Source organism: Acromyrmex echinatior, chromosome 9 (assembly GCF_024713525.1).
Source record: "Acromyrmex echinatior isolate Ae372 chromosome 9, ASM2471352v2, whole genome shotgun sequence".
Taxonomy (NCBI): Eukaryota; Metazoa; Arthropoda; class Insecta; order Hymenoptera; family Formicidae; genus Acromyrmex; species Acromyrmex echinatior.
Window position 1 is genome coordinate 7,194,851 of NC_141860.1, and position 26,270 is coordinate 7,221,120.

Genomic DNA, 26,270 nt, shown 5'->3' on the forward strand with positions numbered 1-26,270 from the left:
TAATATAACATCAAATTGATTTATCTTGATTTTTTCGTTCTTCTTGGACGAGAGTAAAAACATAGTAGCTATTTATTAGGAAAAATTATTTTATTACATTTGTATACGGTATACAAGTGAGAGATTTATCTCTCTCAACATCAATATATATCTATATAGAACTTATGTACAAATATATAATTAATCCCTACAAAATTTTTAAAAAAACAATACAGATAAATGGACGGATTAGTTCAGATATGTGTGTGTGTTACACATTTAATAATATTTACGACATCTAGTCGTGCATCATTTATAGAAAATGTTTCATATAATTTAAATTTTTGTCAACGCAAGTCAATGACTTCTAGTCTCTATATATTTAAAATATATATATGTGTCTTAGATAATATGTATATCGACAAATTTTATAACGTTACGATGAGTAGATGCGTAACAATTATTATAATATAAAATTATTAGTCTTCAAAGAGATTTATCCGTGATACATGTTCAGTGGATAAAATTTGTGCTTACGCGATGTATCATTTGATACATCGCGAATATTTGTTTGATTACGAAGTAAAAATATGCTAAATGGTCGTATGCGTTTTTTGTTCTTCGTTCAATATTCGCTCCTGCTTCTTCCTATGTCTACGTCCTTCGATCAAATATAAGACACCAGCGGCTATCAGAACAAAACTGCCGACGACGGCTAAGGCGAAGGACCAACTGATATCATTGTGCTCCCAATTGGGCATCCAATCTCGACCGTCACCTCTGGCGCCGAATATAATCACCGATATAACACCACATATTCCTGCCAAAGTCAAATTGCCACCGGTTGCCCACAGAAGCAGCTGATACTTGTCATGTTGACGCGAGCAACAAGTATATAAAATAGTCAGAAAACTTCCTATCAGCAACAAGGTGAAGCACAGCGTGAAGAAGAACTGCGTGGCGACGAAGAAATCGGGTAGAAGTATGTCATGTATAATGTAATACTCTTCTTCAAACACCCACCAACATCCATAGAATCTGGTATCATAGAGATGACGCGGATCCTGGAATCCTTGGAAACATACCTGCCAGAGACCTGTAAATAGCACTGTTTTTCAATCGCTTTGTCGCTGCTTGCTAAATGTATGTGTCTCATGCTTATCATATAATCACATTATTAGAAAATAAATTATTAATTGGACATAGTAGAAAGGTATATTTCAAAGTAGTTTTTCAAATACAATTACCATTCTATGAGAAACTTAAAAAAAATTCTGTGATAAACAGAATAAATAAAATAATAATTTTCTGACGACCAATCCTATTATGTATATAATATAGTGTATTGATGGATATTAAAATCGTTGTACTTGATTTAATTTAAATGTAAAAGTGAAATTCAAGTATTTTGAATTATAAAATACATACTTCATTTAACAACATAATAAAATGTATCGAAAATTTCTCGGTTTAACCTGTTCATATTTATATTGAACATACAGCTTAATATCAATTTGTATACAATGGCTTTAATTAATATACAATTTATAACAGAGTCTGGTCATAGATGATTTTGTCAAAATCCTATGAGAGAAAGATATATGTAATTCTCCCTGTATATATATTATCTCATTCTAATTTCTATTGTTTCACTCTATAACTTTAATTAAGATTATAAAGTGGGATAGTATAAATTCTCAAGAAATACATCAAGTCAAGAAAATTTTTTCTGTTTATTGACGTTAAGCATTAAAATAGAGTCATTTTGTTCTTTTGTTGACTTTTGTATGTCTTTCAGTTAGAGTGAATATATATATCTAATATTCATTTCTATCAATTAGTAGCGAATTCGGTTACTTGCGTTGCACGGAGAGGAATTATATACTTATGTATCTTTCTTTTTTTCTAGCTCGCCTTTTCTATCGCTCGTAACCAGACTCTAATATAGGATCTCTAATATGCATCAATACGCACTAAGTACATTCAATCGAATTTGCTAATACTCATTTCCACCAATGTAGATCAACTTTAATCTCGGTTCAACTTACTCGTCATTTTTTTCTAGTTTTAAAAATTAGAAAAAAAGGAAGAAAAAGATGAAGAGTAAATTGAATCGAGATTAAAGTTAATCTATATTAGTGGAAATGAGCATAAGAGACATCAAAATTAATAACTCCTTTGTATCTATGTCCAATATTTGAATATAAATTTCAAATACAAGTTATTTATAGATGCAAATATAGAGATGTATACATCCAGTCATGTATAATCTTACCAATCTTGACGAATTGTGGATTATCCAATTTTCCGTCAGTCTCCAGCCAGTTGGGTGTGGTGAACGCGATCACTACCAGAACGAACGCCACCGCCGTGCACACGACGGCGGCCTTGCCCGTCCTCGTCTTCCCCATCACTCGCGAGCGTCACTCGAATGTATACGTAACGAAGGATGGTGGAAAAGGAAACGTAAACTTCTCGTGTTCGCCGTATATTTTCGTATTCCACCTGGAACACACAAGTATGTGACTTCCTCTCGGCTCACAGGAAGCTTAGCTCAGCGCGCGAACGCTAGGGCGCGCTGTTTGCGCCGGTTGCGCGTTCCGCAATGTGTATCCCCTTCCTCTGGAATTTCGACGACCTTTCCCTCTCCTGTTTTGCGGAGGAACTTTTTGTGCCCATTAAAGAAAATTAAGTAATAAAATCTTTTTATCCTTTTAACTTTTCTCTTTGCCTATCTTCTTTTTGCCTGTCTTCTTTTTACCGTAGACCACATACTTCTGTAAAAACTAAAACTTCTTAAGAGTTATACAATAAAATAGACCTTGAATAATTTTAATAAATGTGTATATATTTGGAACAAATAAAGATTTTAATAATTTTTCTCGACAGTCTGGTACGAGCCTACGGATGTTAAAACGGCGGCGAAGATATTCCAAGTTGGACCACAATGGAAAAACGTACTGCACTTTGTCTCGCCTAACCAGAACGAACTGAAAGTAATAGGGGAACACTTCAACATCCCTGTTTCCGAGAGTATGGACTTGGTGGCTACAAAAAGCGTAGCTGAACAGTTGATCGAACATGTTCCGGTTGTCGTAACCACTTTAGGGGCGCAGGGAGTGTTGGTTCGCATCCCAATTGCGTTTTAAATTCGTTGTCTAAAATTCATTTCTACCATATAGATTAATAGTAAATTTCGTCACTTGCATTACATTAATTTGAAGCATATTAAAAGCAGCTATTCATGAAATTATATACATAGTAAATATAGAAACATGAAAAATATAAACATTCTAAACGATTAATATCCGATGATATCGTTATTTAACTGAATGTGTATTATTGTTAAAGTTGATTTCATTTTCTAATTATGTAAGAGAAATCCTATTTTCGGTCAAAGCGGATCTTAAATATTTTAGTGTGAATTTATATACATCCAATTCTGCAAACCGCGCGATCTTTTTCAGTCTTGAAACGCAATTATGAACAGAATTAAAGTAATAATATTACATATTAAATTAATAAGTAATTTAATATTAGTGCTAATAATAGGTATGTTATAAAAATATTAATATATAATTTGATATTAATAAGCCTAATAAGAATCATAAAAACTGCGAATGATTTATTGCAACAAATTACCTCAGCCAGAGCTGAGCATACAATTATTAAATTGCTGTGGTTTTACTTCTCTAGTTTCATTTATGATTCCTTTCAAGAATGAAAAAGATTTCGGCACTCAGAATTGAATGTATATAAATTCCCACCGCAAAATATTAAAGTACCAAGATTCGCTTTGATCGAAAATATTTCTCTTATATAATTAGATTTATTCTCATCAGTCCAATTTCAAATTATTGATTACATTATGCCACTGCATTTTCTATAGATACTTTATATAAAGCAGCCTTTAATGAATATTAAGCATAGTGCAATTGAATTTATCATATTTAATCATGGTTTCGTTTGTTTTGTTCTGATTATTAAAACACTGGAAAAAGAATCTGATTGCATTAATTTGAATTCTAGTAGAAAAATGAGATTATTATAGTTATTTTTTAAATCTATTATAATTCTAATCGAGATATCTAATCACGATGATTGGAATTCCGATTGATAGCACGATGATTAGAATGTTTCATTCATTTTCAACTGAAGATTTTTATCAATGTAGATAACGATAAAAATTATAAACCAAGATTAAAATTAATCTAAAATTAATCTAGAGGTAGATATAAATCAATGACGATGTTCCGACATATGTATTCGTTAACTTTCTATTTTGCAGGTGACCCGAAAAGCTTTGCAAAACGAGCCCTTCTACGACGAGCGTGGCGAACTGATCGCCGACTCCTCGGTCGCGTCCCGATTGTATCCCGCCGATGACGGCGCGGAAAAAGCGAGCGAGATACTCAGCGTAAGCGGGTGCGGAGATTGCCTCACTGCCGGAATAATTTACGGGATTCATAAGAATCTCGACGAGATCGGTTGCATCTCTGTGGCTCTGAAAGCCGCTTCACTCTCGCTGAAATCCTTCGACGCAGTTCCACGAACGCTTCGAGACGTTCTCCGACGATAAAGTTTTGCTTTAATACAATATTTTTTATAATTAATTTTTTTATAATTAACTGTCTACGATTGGCACAGATAATTTTGATAAATTTTGAATTGTATCCTACTTTTAAATACGTACTTTGTTATTACCTACAGTGATGATATTCTTAGAAAAATAAAGGACAAATCTGAAAATTTTAGTCTGAAATATTTCCAAAGTTCCTAGTTTGTGATTGTCAGAAGTCTGCGCATTAATTTCTAAAATTTTTTTATACAATATACTTGAGATAAATTCTAATAAGCATATTGAAATGACATTAAAATAATTGCAAATTTGATTATTAAAAGCCACTTTTTAATCAATCACAATTCGTTTTGATGTCATTTGGATATTATTGTGACTGTAGTTCTGTTTGAGCTAATATTGCTGCTGTATATAGAATGAAATTTGTAGATAATTTCTTCATAAAAATTCGCTCATTAGTACACGAGACATTGTAATAATAATTAGAAAGAAATTTCCCGTAAATTATTAATAAAAAATTGAATTTTGAGAAAAAATTAATAATTCTAAGACAGCTACTTGAAATAAAGGACGTTCTTTACAACAAAGGACGTATGAGTACCGTAACTATACTACACAATTACTGATATTACTACTACTACTACTAAATAAACTGTTATTTTACATTGATTAATCGCGCAAGGGATTAGACAACGTATTTGTAAAATCAATATGGATGTTTTTCCACGTCGATGTTTTTAGCGTCGTCCGATGTTTGTATCGGTGGTCGCCGGTAGGTTGGAATTATCGGAAACGACCGTAGCCCATCCCTGAACGTTCGTTTCCTGAAATCGCTTCGATCGTCCTGTCGGAGTCGTTCAAAGAAAGACGCAACAAAAGCAGCCGCGCGCGAGGCGTAGAACGGACAACGCATTCCCCAAAGCGCTACAAAGTATACGCTACACGGTGATGCGACAAGTCGATCGGAAAAAAAGAAAATAGGTCTCACGTGCACCTTTCCGCACCATTCGCACTCAGCGACGGCGACGGACGTGAACGGACTCCAAGTGCGCGGCATTAACAAGACGAGGACGGAACGTCGGAAGTGCAGCCAGGTGCAGCAAGAATCCGAGTCCGAGCACGAAGCAACACGAAGCTGCAAGTAGCGGTAGCGGCTACGCGAACGGAGTGGTGGGGGACCAATGGCGGAGTGTCGGAGGCGATCACGTGGCACGCTCCATGTCGTTACGTGTATACTTGAGCGACCGAGAGGGCGCGACCTGCGGAACCGAGAGAGACCGAGTTTTGCGACGAGCGCGTAAACACGAGGGAGATAGGTTAGATTCGTATTAAAGAGAAAGAGAAGTGTCGACGGCGCGGCGCGGGGAGAGGAGTAACAGCACACATACGCGCAATATGCCCTTATACTCCGACCGCGTACTCTCGCGGGCAGACGTATTCATTGGTATATAGTTATATACACATACACGCCGTGGTAAACGTAGAAACGAAAGAGCAAGAAAGGGAGAGAGGGAGAGAAACGGACCAAGCGAGCGCCGTTACGATAAAAGACAAGTTTTTCGGAGAGCGTATTCGCTTCGCAGAGCTGTTCAATGGTCGTGGCAGCTATGCTCCACGCCGCCGCTGTCGTCGTCGTCGCCGTCGTCGTCGTAGCCGCCGCCGCCGTAGGGCGCTTAACTAGCTAGTTCCGACGGGCCAGCGTCTCGGTGCTCGTCAGTTAATAAACGAGCACGAGTACGTTACGACGCGCCGAGCGCGACTCGGATCTCGTCGTCGTCGCTGCCGCCGCTACCGCCGTCACCGTCTCGCCGTTGCCGTTGCCACCGTCGTTGTCCGCCGCCGTCGCCACCGTAACAGTCTCCCCCCGAAGATGACCATAATAGTATTTTTGATCGACACGTCGGCCTCCATGAATCAGAGGGCTTATTTGGGTGGGCGGCCCACGCTCTTGGACGTAGCCAAGAGCGCCGTGGAAACTTTCGTCAAGGTACGCCCTGGACAGCAGCTTTTTACTCGTCCCGTCGCGCCGCGCCGCGCCACGCCGCGCCGCGCTGCACCGCACCGCGCCGCGCCGCGCCGAGCCGAGCCGAGTCACCGTCCTCGTCGTCGTGTCCGTACGGGATACACAGGGATGGAAGGGGCGAGGGAAAAGAAGAGGGAAGTATATCTATCTCTTTCGTCTTCCCTTTCCGCGTCTCTCCGTCTCTCTCTCGTTCGGGCACCTAGCCTTCTCGATGATGAGGAGGGTAACGCGGATCGTGCTCTGAACGTGGGAAGCGCGCGCGTGAAAAAAAAAGACAGAAAGAAAAAATATAAGTGAAATAATTCTTTTTCCAGGTTCGACAGAGATCGCCGGAGAGCCGCGGAGATCGTTACATGCTCCTGACCTTCGAAGATCCACCTCAGAACATTAAGGTATATCCTCAGTCACGCGTTTCTCCCTCTCTCTTTCTCTCCCATCGTTTTCTTTTTCTCTCTTCCACCTCCTTTGTATCTCCCGCATCTCGTCTACATGTGTCTCTTCACATCGTTTAATTTAGCCTATCTCTGCGAGGATGCTCCCTGAGAGGTGTTCATTCTTCTCCCCCCTCCCTCCCTTCTCTCTTGAACCATCCTGAGTTTGGGTTAGGTTCGCTTAATGGCGCCGAATAATTAATATGCGGTAGATATATGAAGGAGCGAACGTACACGGACGTGTCTCTGCTCTGCGTCAGTAGCATGACTCTCCTCTCTGACCCTTCGTCCCCGTCTTCGTTCTCTGCCCTGTGACTGCGAAAGATGCGTGTCGCTAGAGGTGCAATGGCTGGGAAAGAAAGTGCCATCCAAGAGAAAAAGGAAAGGCGCCTTTGGCGCCCTCCTGCGAATTTTGCGCGCCAATTTTGGCGAGATTCAAACCGTAGCCTCCATTTAAATCTACTCTTAACTCTTTATTCCTTGTTCTTATCGCTTCTGAATTATTCACCTTGTTCTTTTTACTTACGATCTATTCTCCAATCAATCTCTTATGATCCGAAACATATGGGTATGAAATGAGAGTCGAATCTTTTCCCGCACTCCTTGTTTCTATGAAGAGTCTTATAGTAAATTTAATGTCTGCTTTTTTATTTTTGAAAGTAGACTGAACTTTTTTCTCAATTTAGCCAAGAATCAAACATAGATTTCACATTACGTTTCAAAAATCTATACTAGTTCAACTATAAAAAACAGACAGAAAAACTTTTTCAGACAGTTACTTGCATTTCACGAGATTAGTATATATTAAAAGTTGCTTGAAATTGATAAGATATATAAATATAATGTAAAAGTACAAAAATATAAAGTATAAAGTATAATAATATTGTATATAATGATATTGTCATATTATTTAATAGAATGTATATATATTATTTCATCGTCAAAGTTGATTATATTATGTCACTATGTTCAGATACTTTAAGTATTTAAACGTTTAGATATTTTAAATATAAAGCAGTCTTTAATGCATGCTAATTCAATATAGTGCGAATGATCAAATACATCATTATCATTGCCCGTAAGGTTTACGTGAGCAATACTTGTTCCATATACGAACTGGATAAATTATTCGAAAATGTAATACAGAACGAATCGCCAGACTCACATTTAAATGTCTTTAAAATTTTAAATTTTGTTCGAAGATGTTTAGATATATTTTTAATAGTATTTTATGCAATTCTGTTATTTACAAATCATTATTGAATTCAACTGTACATGATAATTTTGGATTGACCTTTGGCTATAAAAATCTAGAATCATATAAGGATTTTTTTAGATGCGTTGTTATTTTATCTAATGTATGATTTTAGAGAACGAGAAGCATTTGAAATTATCTATACTTTTTATTCTCCCATGCACTTTTTAGTATTTTTAAACCCAATAGAGGAATTCAATGATTTATTTTCCACGTAATTGCCTTTATTTTATTTAAAAAAGATATAAGCTTAAATTAAGCTAGAAATTAACTTGACAGAGCTGTGCATATATTTTTCATGGTACCAATACTTTTTCAGGCAGGATGGAAGGAGAACTTGGCAACCTTTATGAACGAACTCAAAAACTTACAATGTGTCGGTTTGACAACGTTAGGTGCCGCCTTGAAACACGCGTTGGACGTACTGAACATAAATCGTATGCAGACTGGTATAGATACATACGGCCAAGGAAGATGCCCGTTTTATTTAGAACCATCCGTTATAGTTGTTATAACAGACGGAGGAAAATATACAACTAACAGCGGAGTCCACCAAGATGTAAGTGCAATCTCTTGCTGCTATTGTTAAATAAAGCATACGATTTCTTTTTCATCGTATAAGAACAAATGAAATTTTCTTGTAGTTTACGTTGCCGATGCATTCCCCGATACCCGGATCCGAACTAACAAAGGAGCCATTTAGATGGGACCAAAGATTGTTCTCTTTGGTGCTGCGTTTATCAGGAACACCAGCTGTCGAACGAGACATTGGCTTGGTGGCGAGTGACGCATCACCGATAGATGCAATGTGTGAAGTGACTGGAGGTAAAGGAGATGCAGCTTGTAATCTTACCAATCTTAGAATAGCAAATAGTTTCCTCTAGTACGTGCTATAAAGGAATTGAAATAAATTTTAAATTTGTTTCTTGGCTGTTATAGGTCGTTCGTACTGCATTACATCGTTCAGGATGATGATACAGTGCATAGATTCTCTGGTGCAGAAAGTTCAATCAGGTGTAGTGATAAATTTTGAGAAAATCGGTCCTGATCCACCGCCATTGACCAACGAGGCACCGCAACATCAGGATGAGGAGGAAAATGAGGATGATGGTAACGCAACGAACGGACCACGCACTCAGTATCCCAACGCGTTAGCGCCAGGAAATACGGCTTGGTATTCCTGCAGACGCCTGATCTACGTACCGCGGTCAGCCCAGAAAGGGTTTGCGGTAGGTTTTTGGCCGATTCCCGAAAGCTTCTGGCCGGATCTTAGCGCTAGCTCGTTACCACCACGATCGGCGCATCCAAATGTGAAATTCACGTGCACCAGTCAGGAGCCAATGGTGATCGAGAATTTACCGTTCGACAAGTACGAGCTGGAACCAAGCCCTTTAACGCAGTACATCCTAGCGCGGAAACAGCCGACAACATGTTGGCAAGTGTTTGTTGCCAATTCGTATAAATCGAGCGAAGTGGGCCATCCATTTGGTTACTTGAAAGCTAGTACAAACTTAACTTGTGTAAATCTCTTCGTCATGCCTTATAACTATCCCGTGCTGTTACCGCTGCTGGAAGAGCTCTTCAAGGTGCATAGGCAAAAACCGACACCTGAATGGAGGGCGCAATTCCAGGGTTATATAAGGACTATGCCTACCTATTACGCCGCCGTAAGTTTACCTGTACTTGTGCGAATAATCATATATTCTGAAAACATTTTTATCAAAATATCATTTATTGCAGTCGTTGAGGAGAGCGTTAACTAGGATGGGTGCGTCCGCGCCTCTAGCACAAACTTTGATACCCGATAATATGGATAATTCTTTATCATATAGTGTTTTAAATTATTTAAAACGGTTGAAAAATCAAGCTAAGATCGAATTTGATCGGCTGTGTAATGAAGTCATTTCCAAGCAAGTCGCTGCTTCGAATCTTACGAAGAATTTATCTAACTGTACCTCGAGTGTGGTGACGGAAGGAGTGAGAGTTGTACCGAAGACACCATTGAAAAAAGATTTGGTAAGATTTAATACGTTAAAAGATATAAAGATTGAAACATCACATTTAATATATTATCACAAATTACTTTAAAATTGTTTTTAATTGTTACTAAAGTTTCTGTGTGTGCTTTGTAGGTGTCCCATCCTTTGTTACAAGACAAGTTTACGGGTCTCCGTGATCAACTGAATGAATTCGGAGGTTTTGTCGTTGGGTTAGTGAAAAATCAACAGCAGCAACGTGGTGCACACAGTTATAGGAACGCCTTCGATGTGCCGAGAAAGTCCCTACTCGATCAAGTCGTGCGGATGCGCGCAAATTTCCTGCAACCCGGCTTATTGCATACAAAATTACTAGATGATGATTACGTTCATTCGATGCCTTTAGCTCAAATGGGAAATTATCAGGAATACCTAAAACGTATGACTCCGCCGTTGAGAGAGATCGAAAGTGTACCGGTTAGACAGCATATGTTCGGTAATTATTTAGTAAAAGTAACTTTTCTATGGTGCATAACTGTGTACATAGACAGATAATGTTATATTTCTATGATAGGTAATCCCTTCAAAATAGACAAAAGGATGATGGTAGATGAGGCGGATATTGACATAGTTGGCGCAACATCCTCAACATCGAAAGGCGGTCTCAAGCGCACCCTGCCGCAATCGGATAACACAGGCTCATCCTCTCCGAGGCCACCTCCTAACAAAAGGAAGCCTGGACCCATACCGAAAGACGTGATCGTTCGACGACCCTCGTATACTAACACTCCACCGAGTTCCCCGATTCCTTGGATGATGGAGGACATGAAGAGTCAAGTGACGGTGACAGTAACAGCAGCAGCAACAGCAGCAGCAGCAACAACACCAGTCGCCGATACGAACGCTCCGCCGATCTTATCTTGTTTGCCCAATGTATCGCCAGGTCACGCGTCGTTACCGTGTTCGAGTGCGTCCGAAAAGTTGGTAAACGGTCTCGCGGAAATGCCAATTATACCGGTTTTCGAACCAATCCCGGTGGAACATGTTAACAATCACATGGACACACCGCCCGTTCTGACGCCGATAGTTAACAATGTCGACGCAATATCGAAGGGTGATGTTAAAAGTGAACGAACAGATAATGTGAAGAACGAGTGTAATCGATTACCGATTAATGATTGTATCGAGAATAACATGCGTGTGGACAATGCCGCTGAGGAGAGATTAACGAATCACATAGAGGAGAAGCGCGAGCCGAAGACCGAGAGAGACAAGAAGCTGACGAAGAAGGAATTGGAGGACATCAGGCGACACAATTTGAATATCCGGGAACTCGTTTACAAGGAAGTGCGAAGAAGAGGGAAAAGTAAGTCTTCAACGCGCCAATCGGTTCTCTTTTATATCCTGAGAAACGTCGCGAGATTAATGATTAACAAAAAATTATATCTATCGCTAACGATTCTCGTAACAGCGTTAACACGTGACCAATTCATTTCGTTTCAGATTACGCAACACTGTTCTCACACTTACATCAAGTTCAGGGGACCCTAGATATACGGCTTGCGTTTGTAAAAGACATAGTAAAAGAATCATTACGCTTTAAACGACGTAATTTGGCGTCACTGTTAGAAGAATATCTTAAAACCATTCAAGAGGACGGTTGCGCTATAAATCACAAGCTGAATCACAATGGTGCCACGAAGATAAGTTGTTAAGATATATGCGTAACCAGGGCATTGTCTTAATAGTGTGAAGAACACAGATTGCGAAGGAACTCTTGTGCAAGTTTTTGTCAAAGATTTTTAGTAGTGGGTTTCGATTTTTTCGAAGTAAGGCTACTTTTGATAATCAATGGAAAAACTTGCGCAATTTTGAGGTTTCTAGCAAATTTTAATAGCATTCTCGACGTCAACCATATGTCACTGTTTATTTTTTGGCTTTGTAAATTATCAATAGAAATTTTGGATATATCATGTAGAAGGGTGCTAGTTTAATATTAAGACAACCGCTCGACGAATAAAAAATCAGGGTTCGACTCCTGGACTTGGCATCCCGTTTATATAACACTAAGAATTTTGTTTGGGAAAAATATTCTGATACCAAATATACAATATGTATATTTTCGTGAAAATGCTAAAATTTGAAAGTTTGGAAGCTTTTAGATATTACGTGGCACTCTGCACAGCCATAAATTAAAGCAATGATTTTTATTTAGTAATTCACTTCATTAGTAATGTGAAAAAAAAACGGAGCAATATTTGACGATATGTATTAAATTTTGTTTAATTATATTTCTCAATTAATAATAATATATATATAGTCTCTTCCTAAAACTTAATTGTTTTAAGTGTTAATTCAAAAAGAGATCCAAGATCTTTTTCATCTTGGATATTCTAAAGTATCCTAAGTAACACACAACCGTAACGTGATATATTTGCGCAACGTGTGGAATCCTTCACAAATACACGCGTATTTGTATATCGTTACATGTAAATACATTCGCACATTTATTTCATCGTCTACTATATGATGTACTTTTCCATAATCTCGGAATTCTGCCGGATATCATTTGGCGCACATATAAAAACGTCTTGGATGCTGGCATGCAAGACATTAATTGTGCTTGTGTGAAATAATAATATAAGAATGACTATATTAATCTTTTAAATACGAATCCACAATGTTTCAGAAGTACAAGTGCAATCAAATGAATCGGTGCATAATTCTATCCAGTTCTCAACGCCCATGTCGGATTTAGGATATAATTATATTACTCTTACAATTTACATTTCCTATTACTACATTTAACCTGTCTATAATCACTTGTGATCTATATTATTAAGTTTAATAAAATGCCATAGTTTAATACACACTGTACCGAATTGTCTAAATTTTGTTGTGCATTTTGTTGGATGTCAAAAGCAAAGATCTGGCTTTTTATTTGATGATACATTAATAATCGCGATTTCTATATAAAGATGAGAACATATCCTTTATTATCTGTGAAACAAGAGATTGTAGAGAAAATCGCACATCGCACATAAAAGAATTTATTATGTAAATTATTGAATTAAAATATTATTAAGGAAATGAATAGGAATTCTTGGTTGCAGTGAATTCTAATTCTTTTGCGTGTTGCAACGTTTAGCTTTCGTATGCGAGACCTATCATAGATAGGATTGTACCAAAAAATATTTGTGTATATTTAAACGAGACATGAATGCAGGTTTGAATTTATTGTGAAATCTACGAAGGGTTGACAGTGCCTGATGCTATTTGAAATTGAGATAATATATTCAACCCACTATGTTTCCAAAAAATTTTTTAATATGTTAGTTTATTTTACATATAACAAATATATATATATATATGTTTTAAAACTTTAACTGTCATTTTTAATTAAATATACATTGTGCATCAGAAATAATATAAAAAATATACAAAATTCTCTATTATTTTATGATACATTTTCTGTTATATTATACAAAATATTCATATATATACGTATGCACACACATATGCGCGCGTGCGCGAAAAATGAACATAATAAATTTTATGTAAGAAAATTCTAAAGATTTTTTGCACTACGATATTGTGCTATTTTAGATTGAATTTATTTTGTGTACAAATTCAAAATATGTATAGTATAACAGAATCAAAACTGCGTTGAAATAATATATGAAAATGAAATCTGTGTTTTGTTCTCGAATCCTTATATGTATGTACAACACAACTTCAAAATTCAAAATAATGTTATATTCTTTCAAAAAATTACTTTATTGATGCACATGTGGGTTGAAGGAATGTATGTTAATAGCGATAATTATTTATATACCATTACTAGTTATACAAATGACAAAATCACTTACTGGTTTATATCGGAAATGATTTGACCAAATATAGGATAATAATAGACAAGGATGATTATCTTACTTTTATTTGCTTGTGATTTTTATTTGTTGTAATATTTGTTGTATATATTATATATCAAGTATCAATTTCTATTATCTTGATTTCCCTTAAAAGGACGTAGATAGAAATTAGAATGTTGATAAAATGAAGACATATCATATTATCAAATTATTATAAAAATTTATTTGATGCGTAGTCTTTAGAAATTGACATTTTCTTTTTATTTATAAAAGATATAACATTGTTTTCACTAATTTTGAATTTTTTATTAATAATTTGAAGTTCTTGTTGATATTTTGTTAATATTTTAAGTAAGATAATCAACCATATCTTCTCTTGTGGACATTGATAATGTCCAATGCTCTTTAGAGAATGGAAATGGATCGAAATTGTATTTATTAATTGAAAATACGTTAAATATCTTGTAAATTATTTTATAATAATGGAGCTTAGCTGAGTCTTGTAAAGGCAATGATGCTAGACGCTTATTTGCTCCAAAGAAAAATGAATAGAGAATTATTGAATAATTATTGATGTAAAAATTAATATAAAACTAAGTGCGATTGTATAAAAGAGATTGATGAGTAACTGGAGAAAATGTTTCGAAGTTTCAAGTACCTTGATTACAGTCCTTTTTTGTTACAGCAGCAGTAATTTATTATTATACTGAAACTTGTTAAAATGAATCAGTTTTAGAATGATTCTTTTTCACAAATTCATTATTAAATTTGTATACAGTGTGCTTCACTAAAAGAAGATCATGTTTCCGCACACTGTTGTGATAGCTTTAATAATTATATATACAGTTTAATTTTGTGTGCAAGAGTTTCAGCAATAAACTGCGATATGATCCAAAATGACTAAATTTATCGATAAACTTTGTAAGGCGTTTGCTAATAGAATCAATGCGTCATATTCAACGATATATGAGTCTGCCAGTATTCTTTATAATTCTTATGCAGTCATATCACTGGATCTGCTAACAAAAAAACATAAGCATGATGCGCAATTTCAATCTGTTACAATATGCTAATCAAATCACTAATATATGTATACAATAACTTTATTGTCTGGCATTCTACATAATTATATGAAAATGAAATTCAAGCTAAATGTGTTCTCTCATTAAAATGTGAAAATAATGTACTTAAAAAAGAAGTAAAAAAGAATATACTATCTTTTAAATAATATTGGATACTTTCCATTTAATGATACAAGTCGACACAAGCGTTGTTCTATCTTTGTGTCAACTCTCTGAATGTCAACAAGGATAGAACGACGCTTGTGTCGACTTGTGTCATCAAATGGAAAGCACTCATTGGTATTTTTTTATATAATTTTTTTCTACGGCACGAAATGGAAATAGGATCTGTATTGTACATCTCATTTAATGTGTTATTCATGCGTTAATAAATGTTGCAATCACTATTTTTTCACACCACTTATAATAGTGACGATGACGGCACACTTGCATTATTGTATATATAAAATTGTACATAAAGCGTGTATTAGTCATAATTATTATAGATGAGATTCATATTGAAAGGACTGTCCGTTTTTACGTTTATATTTTAGGTAAAACGATAAGTAAATCTCGAAAAAAAGCGAATAAACAAATTGACAGAATCTCTCTGTTGTATATCTTTTTTCCCCGAAACAATCTCATTAACTAGAGTATACAAATAAACTCATGTTTTCGTAGCTGAGTTTCTTGAAAGATTTTGTTAAGGAAGTTTCGCCTTTGTTCCTTTTTTCTCCAATTGTCTCAAGTGTAGAAAGAACAGATCTTAAGTTTATTTGTAGTTAAGTTTATACATATTTTTTTCTTTCTACTCAACTTCTAATTATATATTTATTTTATAAGAAATATAATAATACGTCTATAAAGATTAGACCTATAATCACATGTTTTTTTTTTGCATGAATATTCTACATTATAATTTATACAGATGTCTTTATTATCTAACACTTGTGTGATGTATATCTCATATACCGGCTTTCGTAACCTATAAAATCGCTCGTTAAGTATTGTGCAAAGATTGAATTAACTTAAACGACTCTGCTTGATCTACGGATCTATTTAACAATTTGGCACTTTGATCTTCATCAGAGAAGTCGGAAAGCCAATCAAGAGATACTGGAGAAGAAGAATCGTCTAAACTGGATATTAACATTTAGGTATTCATCAAGATTTCATAATGCAATAGTTCTTGTCATATTTTTCAACTTTCAATGCGTAACATCTTCAAATTTTTATTCTAGGCATTTGGTTTAGTTTCAATATGTCGAGAAGGATGTGCTACAGGAACTGCCTCAGAAAATATTTGATACAACGGAAATATACAGATTCTCATCGGACACGAGCATATCGCGAGATTCATAAAACGATCCCTATGTCGCATGCATCAGCAATTGCAGATACAATTGAACGAGCTGCTGTAGATAAAAAACCAAGGAGGAGTATCAGAGATGGACTCTCCTTGAAGGATTTTTTGAGCCCATCTGTTATTGATATTCCCAGCGAAAAACCTGTTCCGTATGTGCAGAATATCCGTGGCGAGAATCAAAAAGGTTTCTCAAACAACTATCTAACTATGTTTTATATCATTTGACTTTGTGCTTCATTTTTATTTTCTTTGTTCGTGCTAGTATACTTTGAAATTTTCGGTTGCCAAATGAACGTCAATGATGCTGATATAGTATGGTCGATATTGAAATCACATGGGTACAAGCATACGGAATGTCTGGACGATGCAGATATTGTATTATTGGTCACTTGTTCTATCAGAGACAATGCCGAGCAGAAAGTATGGCATAAGTTGGAGAACTTAAACGGAGTGAGAAACAAGAAAAAGAGGACCACTAAGTTGCCTATGAAGATTGGTCTTTTAGGCAAGCTTAACTAATATTTGATAATATCAAGAAACTCGCATTTAAGTTCTTGATTTATATAAGAATAAATATTTGCATTAGGATGTATGGCGGAACGTCTAAAGACTAAAATATTAGATAGAGGAAAGCTAGTAGATGTAATAGCGGGTCCTGATAGTTATAAGGATTTGCCAAGACTTCTGGCGGTAACAGATGATGAAACAGCTATTAATGTCTTATTATCATTTGATGAAACATACGCAGATGTCACGCCAGTTAGACTCAATCAGGATTCCACTGAGGCATATGTGTATATATACATATTTTTAAAAAGTATATAAACTTTTACCTTTTATTTTATATCTATAATTTGCAGTTCTATAATGAGAGGTTGTGATAATATGTGCACCTACTGTATTGTGCCATTTACAAGAGGAAGAGAAAGATCACGACCAATTGCAAGTATACTTGACGAAGTCCGGCAATTATCAGATCAAGGTGTAAAGGAAATAACTCTGCTGGGGCAAAATGTAAATAGCTACAGAGACTTATCGAAATCAGAGTTTATTTTATCACCTAATATGGAGACTCAGCTCGCTAAAGGTTTCAAAACGGTTTATAAGAATAAGAAAGGTGGTTTAAGGTTTAGCGATCTTCTGGACAAAGTCTCTTTGATTAATCCGGAAATAAGAATAAGGTATAAATTTATTAAGCGGCATTAATTTTCACGGTTTTTACATATTAATATATAGTAATCTCATTGATTTACAGATTCACATCGCCTCATCCCAAAGATTTTCCTGATGAAGTATTACACTTGATAGCTGAAAGACCAAACATTTGTAAACAGATTCACTTGCCTGCACAAAGCGGCAACTCTGTAATTTTGGAAAGAATGCGAAGAGGATATACCAGGGAAGCATATTTAGATTTAGTGTATCATATACGTAATATTCTCCCAGACGTGTACATTTCTAGCGATTTTATTGCTGGATTCTGCAGCGAGACTGAGGAGCAGTTTCAAGATACGTTGTCGCTAATAGAAGAAGTTAAATACAATAACGCATTTTTATTCGCCTATAGCATGCGTGAGGTATAATTTTTATATTATATAATTGTTTTAGATAATTGATATCAAAATGATTTAAAGTTTATAATTTATTTCGTAATTACATATATTATAAATATTTTAATGTTCTTCAGAAAACTACGGCACACAGACGATACAAGGACGACGTTGAAACGCATACAAAGACAGAGCGTATGAACCGTATGATCGCATTATATAGAAAAGAAGTGGAAAAATTGAATAAAGCACAGATAGGGCAGCATCAACTTGTTCTCGTGGAGAGAGTAAATATTTTGCCAATTTTATTATTATATACATACTGCAACAAAAAGTAGCACCTCTTTCTGTGTAGCACCTTTTTCTTTCTCCTTTCATCATAATTTGTATCCTTCCGTAAACGCTTTAATCTTATGCTTTACAGAAAAGTATATTATATTTTTATTAATATATTTAAGTATGCAAATATTTTTTTTTAGTGATACATCATATATATTTAGATATATATTTAGAAGAGTAATAGATTTTATAGTGAATATGTTTTCTATTAACAGACGAGCAAGAGATCTGATCAACAATTACAAGGTAGAAACGATGGTAATGTAAGAGTTATTCTACCATCTACAGCTATTCCAATTGCTCAACATTCTACTACGACAAGGGAGATACAGGCTGGTGATTATGTCGTTGTACAAATTGACAATGCCAACTCTCATTCTTTACAAGGAGTACCTTTATATCATTCTTCAATCATTGAACATTCATTAAACAAATAACAATTGTTATATTATTATTGTATAAATTAATAATAATTATAAATATCCATAAACTAATTCTCTTTTATTATAAAACATTCCCTCTTAGGTATAATTATTAAATTTGAATTTTATCTTTAAAGAGAAGATACATAACTATTATTATTTATCGTTAGACTAATTTTTTTCTCATCAGATATTTAAATTATATTACAAATTCTGATCTTTTGGTTAAATTATTCAAATTAACTCCAGTTGTTTTATCTTCAGTCGATAATACAGAATTTATCATTATGGCTGAAAAATTTTAGTGGGCGCAAGTGAGCGTAAATGTATAGCATCATGAAATACAAGATCGGCATTCGGCAATCAAACTCAGGTTATGAGTTGTGAATGGTTGTAAATTAAAAATTTACGCATGATATATTAATTATCGATGTTATGATCGTGTTGTGATCGAACGATTATAAATTGAATCTTGCGGAATTCCACTCGGCGATCTCTAAAGAAATGGCATGTAAATCGAGTGTTACAATCTATAAGTATCATAACTGGTAACCAACCTCTTAACTTGAAATGAACATTATAGAGATTATGTTCAAAAATTTATTTGTCCGCTTTGAATAATCCTTTAATATAGTGATACGCGGCAACAACGAATAACAATAATCATTAGTGTGATACTAAATAATAATAATAGTAATAATAATATTTATGTATATTAGAATATGCCGGCTCGCAGCAATACTTCTCGTTTCATTTCTTTTTGATAAATTCTGTTCGAAATAAAAGGAAAGGAAGGAATACAAGAAGTGCAACTACGAGCCGGATGTAGCATTGATAAGAGACATTAGCTGCGTTCAGGTCAATCAAGTTACTTTTTGCCAAAAGTGAAAACTGAAAAGTTAACATTTTTTGTATATATATGTATTAAAGACATAGAGCATCCAGTAATTAAGGAATATATTAAAACATTCCAGTAATATCGCACCAATATTGTTGCAATTTTGCTGGAATCTTGCTGGAATCTTTCAGAATACTTTTTGCTTATTTGACATGAACTGCATCATCCATGTATAAGATTGATCAACAAAAATGAAAAAACACAAAAATAGATAATCTCTATCTCTTTCTACACATACAACTAATCACAATATCTTAGAAAAAGAGAGAAATTGGCTGAATGTCTTCATGTTCTTTCTCTCACTTTTGTTAACCACATATATTGATACATTATTTAAATATTATATAGTCCATACTTTATAAGCCTATTCTTTTTTCATACTCTAGGACTGAATTTCTTACATAATTTATCTTCTCTTTTTTTATCTTTTTTGGAGAAAAAAGATAAAAAAACCATGCAAGAAGTTTAAACCTGAGATATGGCCTTATATCTTTGATATATACATACATATATTTCTCATATGTGTGTATATGTATATATATGCATAAATAATATTTTTCACTTTTTATGTCCTAGAGAAAGAGTTACATAGTTGATCCCCAACAGAGGAAGCGGCTTTGCAGCTATGTAAAACTTCAATATAATCTATCCTTGTTTTTTATTTCTTATGGGGCTAAAATAAAATGGTATAAATCAATCATATTGAAGTATATAATCATATTTACAAAGCTGTTTCCTCTGCTGAACGTAGCCATTGTTACGCTTTTCAAAATTGCTGACCATCTGACTGACAATATAAACATTACTAGGCTTCAAATGATGGTATCCCACCACCTGCTGCTGTAACAGGATTTCCATCGGCGACGCCAAATATTGCATCTAGCTTTGTGCCACCTATTATGCCTGCGGCACCGTTTATTCCCCCTCCCAGTTTACCGCCAGGTCCTCCAGGTATAATGCCACCTCAGTTTTCCATACCTCCGCCAGGTTTTACTTTTCCTATCACCGCGGCACCTCCTCAAGAAGCTGGAGTCATAGGTTAATATCCATTGCTAAATATCCATGTTAGTCTACGAATCCCGTTGCTCAAATAGCTCCCTTTATATTATAGCTGCATCACCGCAAATAACAGCATCAGGAATTCCTCCTCCTTCACCTATCAACAGCGATGCCAATGCATCAACAATGTCTGCTTCCACAACAGAGAAGAAGACAGACTGGAGTGAGCACAAGGCACCTGATGGCAGAACATATTACTATAACAGCGTAACAAAGCAGTCGTTATGGGAAAAGCCGGATGAATTGAAAACTCCAAGCGAATTGTTGTTGTCACAATGTCCTTGGAAAGAATACAAGTCAGAAAATGGCAAGGTGTATTATCACAATGTAAATACTAAGGAGTCCAGATGGACAATACCGCCAGAGTTGGAAGAGCTGAAGACGCGAATTATAGCCGAGGAAGCTGCGGCGACTGCTGCAGCGGTCGTGGCAAATGCCACGAATTCGTGAGTAAAAAAATAATATATAAATTGTAGATTGTCTTTCACTATTTTAGAAATTTTTTTATATATTCATCATGATCTTCCTTTTTAGCAACATAGCTCCTGTAGCAATGCAACACTTGTCACCGAATGTCCCGACTATATCGCAAACCAGTACGCCGGAATCAGGAGGGAAGTCGGCTATCGAGCAGGCGATGGCTGCGACCCTCGCAGCAATTAATATTCCGACGCCTCCCACGAAACCGGACGAAGATAGTAATTCCGCGATGGGTTCGACCAATGACAGCCGCACCAGTACACCCGAGCCCAAAATGCAATTCAAGGATAAGAAGGAAGCTATCGAGGCATTCAAAGAATTATTGAGGGAGAGGGATGTTCCATCGAATGCCACATGGGAACAGGCAGTCAAATTGATTCAGAACGATCCTAGATATCCGCAGATGAAGAAATTAAATGAACGCAAGCAAGCCTTCCATTCGTACAAGACGCAGAAACTGAAGGAAGAGCGCGAGCAAGAAAGACTCAGGTAGATATGATTATTTATTATGTTACAGTAATGGAGAGAGGGGGGAAGGATCATATCAGTCTCTATATGTCGTGAGTTAAAGTTATTCAGATCTAAAGAACTCCTCTGTAATTCTTGCTAAGTCAGAATGGATTACGAAATTTTTTCTGTTTATATTATATATGGGATTTGAACTGCGATCAGTCGGTTAGACAAATATAGAGAGAGTATATTCCTCGCTCTTACATGGAACTACATAATGTCCCACTTATTTTGTCGTTTATATACAATTTAATTGGATAATAATATAACGTATTTTTGACAGACTGAAGAAGGCCAAGGAAGACTTAGAACAATTCCTATTAGAAAACGATAGAATGGTAAGCACGACTAAGTATTACAAATGCGAAGAGATGTTTGGTAATTTAGAGGTTTGGAGGGCGGTTGGGGATTCGGATCGCCGGGATATCTATGAGGATGTTATCTTCAATTTGGCGAAACGCGAGAAAGAAGAGGCGAAACAATTGAAGAAGAGAAATACCAAAAGATTGGCGCAAGTTTTGGACACTATGACGGACGTGACGTACAGGACTACATGGCAGGAGGCGCAGGCATTGTTGCTGCAGTATCCTGCATTCGCGGAAGACGCAGATTTGTTGGAGATGGACAAAGAGGACGCCCTGATTGTATTCGAAAACCATATCCGCCAATTAGAGAAGGATGAGGAAGAAGAAAAAGAATGCGAAAAGAAACGTAGAAAACGGCAAGAGAGGAAAAACAGAGATGGTTTCATAGTGAGTGTTACAAGTGTTCTCAGTTTTATTGTTAATTGTTATAACTATAATTATGTTTCGGGACAGGGATGAGAAAAATTGTAACGCCATTATCTAATCATTACTATGAAAAATGTAACAGTATTATTATAAGTAACGCGTTATTCCCATTCCTATATATTTCAGTATTTATGTTAATAAGATCAAAATCGATTTTTTATATAATAAAAAATTATGTGTTTCAGTATTTACTCGATGAACTTCATGAACAAGGCAAACTCACATCGATGTCGCTATGGGTAGAATTATACCCTATGTTATCTGCCGATCTTCGATTTTCGGCTATGCTTGGACAATCAGGCTCAAGTCCACTGGATCTTTTCAAATTCTATGTTGAAGACTTAAAGTCTCGATTCCATGATGAAAAGAAGATCATTCGCGAGATACTCAAAGACAAAAATTTCGAGGTGCAAGTGAATACAACTTTCGAAGAATTCGCTACGGTCGTATGCGAAGATCGAAAGTCCGCAACTCTAGATGCAGGTAACGTTAAATTAACGTATAATTTATTGTTGGAGAAAGCAGAGGCACGTGAGAAGGAACGTGTCAAGGAAGAAACGCGGAAATTTAAGAAACTGGAGACTGGTTTCAAGAATTTGCTGAAGACTTTGAACGTAGACTATCAAATGGCATGGGAGGACGTGAGGTCGAAAATCGAAGAAGAACAAGATTTCAAGGCGATCACCTTGGAGAGCGAAAGAATACGAATATTCAAGGAATATCAGCATGAGCTTGAAGAAAGTTGCAGTCATCATCATATCAGAAGTAAGAAGAAAAAGGCGAAAAAATTGAAGCGCAAATCACGATCGCGTTCGCACAGTGTGAGTGTTATAGAAAATAGTCATTTCCTCATCATTTCTGACCGTGAAGTGCAAAATTGATTTTTTTTTTCTTGGCAGGAATCGGAAGGTAGCGAGAAAGGCTTGAGAAGAAAGCGACACAAGTCACATTCACCCAGTATTCCTAGCAAGTCTGATAGTTCCGAATCGGAAACGAGGAAATCCAAGAGGAAGAAGAACAAGAAGAAGAGAGGCCGCAGTCATTCCGTATGTATTGATAATATTATTAGGTGTTGGAATTAATTCGTAGCGTTTTTTAATGAAAGAATGTTATTTATTTCACATGAGCATTAAAAAATACATTAATGAAAGTACTTCCCATCACTTGTAAAACGCTACGAATTAATTCCAACACCTAATAAGATTCCTCAAAGAAAGTTTTATCACATTTATCCTGATATTTTTTCATAGCGCTCGCACTCCGGTCTTCCATCCTCTGAGGAATCCCCGGAAAGGAAACGGAAGGAGGAGAAGCACAGAAGACCTTCTATTCATAGTGAAGGTTCTGTTACGGAAAATAACGAACACCACGAACTCTCCGAGGACGAGCTGGAAAAGCAAAGAGCACAACTTCTACGCGAGCTCCAAATGCAACAAGAGGAGAATTGACGACTTCGCAAAGTCACAAAGCATTTCACAAATGGGTTTTCAAAAATCTGAAATAATTATTTATTCTCTCTTTGATGACAACTATTTCAGAAGATGTGAGGTCTTGTTATTTGGACATCTTTATTATTTCAAGAACTGAGGATGTATTAAAAGAAACGAATAATGAGTTAAATATCAACATGCTCGGTTTCAAAAAAAGATTGTAATTTTAAAATATGCATCTATATACGCGTGCAAATATTCACATACAGTAAACAACGACGACGTTTTGATTAAAAATGGATCACCTTACATAACGCATTCTAGCCTTCTATTGTATAGGTGAGCTTTTTTTAAGGGTGTATGACTCGTCTTTTTTTTCTTGTTCTTTTCAATGACTTGTTCGCACTATTCTTTGTGATTAAAAGTAATGATGCGTGACGAATGCGGAGTATATGCAACTCGAAATCTTCGTGACAAGCATTACTGGAATACAATAGTGTTTGATTCTCTTGTCGGCGTTATCAATTACTTTAACATGTAAATCAAATCTTTTCTAGTACTATTTTTATTTGTGCTACAATCGGATCAATCATAAGAAAAATCGCTGCAATCATTAAGATCGAAATCGCTTGTAGTATAGACATTCTGATAAGAGAAAATTAGTAATTTGCATTTGAAATGTGTGCATTAGTAATGCGCACCTAAAATAATTGACTGTATTATATTTTAGTATGATAATTATATAATATTTACTATTCTTTTTTTCTGTTTCATTTTTATTTTGTCGCACGCTTTCTCTGACTGTTTACTCTTGAAAATCGGGAAGTTAGAACTGCATTTAATCTCCTTAATGTTTCTTTAGTTTTGACATTGAAGTTTTACATGCAACTGAAGAGTCTTGAATTCTTGAATGTATGTTAGACTGGTACAAAGATCTCTTGTCTACGTTATAATCACTTGTCCACACGCCGACACATTTGGCATTTAAACACGGTTGTTTGCAACGATGTACGTGCGAGTCGGTAGGTATTATTAACAATTCAACACCAGGCAGTCTGACGCTCTTGACGAGTTCAACGACGGAAGCTTCCTGAAAGTATAAGAGGAAAAAAAGAAGATAATTTGTATCGAAAATTGACGTAAATTGTATTCATTTCGCAAATTGAATCACTATTTAAGATAAGAGATTGGCTTTCAGTTTCCTCGGAATTAAATTTTCGTCTGGTCTTCCCTTATTTCATTCATCCTGTACGATATAAACGCGTTGCATTGAAGGAATACTTGTATTATACGGTCTGATCGACCGTCATTGATTTTGATTAGAATCAATCTAATGGGTGAGAAGTGGTTCATGCGGTACGCGCAACGAGCTCAAGGAACGAACAATGTGAATAAAGAACAAAGACAATATTGTTAGTTTTAATTACTACTTATTTCTTTCTTTCTTCTTCGTTTCTTCTTTTGTAGCTGAAAACACTTAGAACCAAGTCAATTCATCATGATGAGAATATTTCAGTCATGCACTAAATTGAAAAATTTCGTTCTTTTAAAAACATGATATCGAGAAATGGGTTTTATTTTATAATTTAAAGAAAAAAAAATTATATATACTAGAAATGTACTAAATTTTAATAAATCATTTGTTTAACTTGTATTAACTAAATGTTTATTAAATATAAGAATATATTTATTTACAAAAACAATTTAATTATAACTTTTTGTATGGAGTAATATTTATTTACTTTAAGTAACTATTTATTTAGTACTATTCAAATATAAATTTTGATAAAATTTAGTATATTTTTTTTTCAAGAGCAATTTATCGGTAGTATAAGTTGTACATAAGTAATACACCGAGTTAATATTTGCATCAAGTCAAATAATTATCCTATTAGAAACGATGTGTGTATAATTAGCAAATACGAGAGATACGAATGAAGGACAAGCAAAAGGAGCAAAAGTAATTAACAATAAAAATTAAATAAAAAATTTTTGAAGATCTAAAGATTTACGATTTATCTTTTTATTTTTCAATATTTAAACCTAAAAGAAATTATGCAATAATTTTCACAGATCTCGTCGGTGATAAATCGATGATCAGATATAATATATAGCAGATTAACATTAGTGAATAATAATAATATATAATAGCAATAAATAATCGGGGATTAATATTTATTAATGAACGATGAATCAGGATTCATTCCTCGCTTGGTTTCTCGCGTGTTAAAAAAATTTGACGGGGTTCT

General features: G+C 35.4%; 5 protein-coding genes across 12 annotated transcripts in view; 4 read left to right on the forward strand and 1 right to left on the reverse strand.

Moving 5' to 3' along the window:
- The window catches only part of LOC105151022 (uncharacterized), a 30,285-nt gene extending 25,557 nt beyond the window's left edge, over positions 1-4,728 (forward strand). The window contains exons 9-10 of the mRNA XM_011064458.2: positions 2,869-3,104; positions 4,268-4,728. Of these exons, the coding sequence (XP_011062760.1) occupies positions 2,869-3,104; positions 4,268-4,558 (527 nt within the window). The 3' untranslated portion in view covers positions 4,559-4,728. The remainder of the gene's footprint in view (positions 1-2,868; positions 3,105-4,267) is intronic.
- Positions 72-7,265, reverse strand: kune (claudin). Of its 2 annotated transcripts, XM_087409379.1 has the most exons (3): positions 7,247-7,265; positions 2,255-2,484; positions 72-1,087 (listed from the first exon to the last, which is right to left on the reverse strand). In XM_087409379.1, exons 2-3 carry the CDS (start codon positions 2,388-2,390, stop codon positions 573-575), a joined length of 651 nt encoding a protein of 216 aa, XP_087265505.1. In that variant the 5' UTR covers positions 2,391-2,484; positions 7,247-7,265; the 3' UTR covers positions 72-572. The 2 variants fall into 2 exon arrangements, with proteins under 2 accessions (XP_087265505.1, XP_011062758.1); XM_011064456.2 differs by lacking the exon at positions 7,247-7,265 and having other exon boundaries at positions 72-1,075; positions 2,255-2,550.
- Positions 5,824-15,781, forward strand: IntS6 (integrator complex subunit 6). Of its 2 annotated transcripts, none has more exons than XM_011064450.2 (9): positions 5,824-6,002; positions 6,896-6,973; positions 8,587-8,826; positions 8,912-9,092; positions 9,207-9,934; positions 10,008-10,283; positions 10,400-10,739; positions 10,818-11,609; positions 11,747-15,781. In XM_011064450.2, the coding sequence occupies exons 2-9, from the start codon at positions 6,935-6,937 to the stop codon at positions 11,956-11,958; spliced, it is 2,808 nt and encodes a 935-aa protein (XP_011062752.1). In that variant the 5' UTR covers positions 5,824-6,002; positions 6,896-6,934; the 3' UTR covers positions 11,959-15,781. The 2 variants fall into 2 exon arrangements, with proteins under 2 accessions (XP_011062752.1, XP_011062751.1); XM_011064449.2 differs by lacking the exon at positions 5,824-6,002 and adding an exon at positions 6,102-6,545.
- A 135-nt stretch (positions 15,782-15,916) lies between these two features.
- Positions 15,917-18,921, forward strand: LOC105151015 (CDK5RAP1-like protein). Its single transcript, XM_011064448.2, has 8 exons — positions 15,917-16,333; positions 16,418-16,726; positions 16,805-17,047; positions 17,129-17,336; positions 17,403-17,723; positions 17,798-18,119; positions 18,230-18,379; positions 18,647-18,921. Exons 2-8 carry the CDS (start codon positions 16,438-16,440, stop codon positions 18,866-18,868), a joined length of 1,755 nt encoding a protein of 584 aa, XP_011062750.1. The 5' UTR covers positions 15,917-16,333; positions 16,418-16,437; the 3' UTR covers positions 18,869-18,921.
- Positions 18,922-19,125: 204 nt separating this feature from the next.
- Prp40 (pre-mRNA processing factor 40) lies at positions 19,126-26,026 on the forward strand. Of its 6 annotated transcripts, none has more exons than XM_011064444.2 (8): positions 19,126-19,226; positions 20,561-20,789; positions 20,863-21,256; positions 21,345-21,779; positions 22,084-22,552; positions 22,777-23,412; positions 23,491-23,637; positions 23,842-26,026. In XM_011064444.2, the coding sequence occupies exons 2-8, from the start codon at positions 20,651-20,653 to the stop codon at positions 24,037-24,039; spliced, it is 2,418 nt and encodes an 805-aa protein (XP_011062746.2). In that variant the 5' UTR covers positions 19,126-19,226; positions 20,561-20,650; the 3' UTR covers positions 24,040-26,026. The 6 variants fall into 6 exon arrangements, with proteins under 6 accessions (XP_011062746.2, XP_011062745.2, XP_011062747.2 ...); XM_011064443.2 differs by having other exon boundaries at positions 19,137-19,243; XM_011064445.2 differs by having other exon boundaries at positions 19,141-19,401.
- The last annotated feature ends 244 nt before the right edge of the window (positions 26,027-26,270 follow it).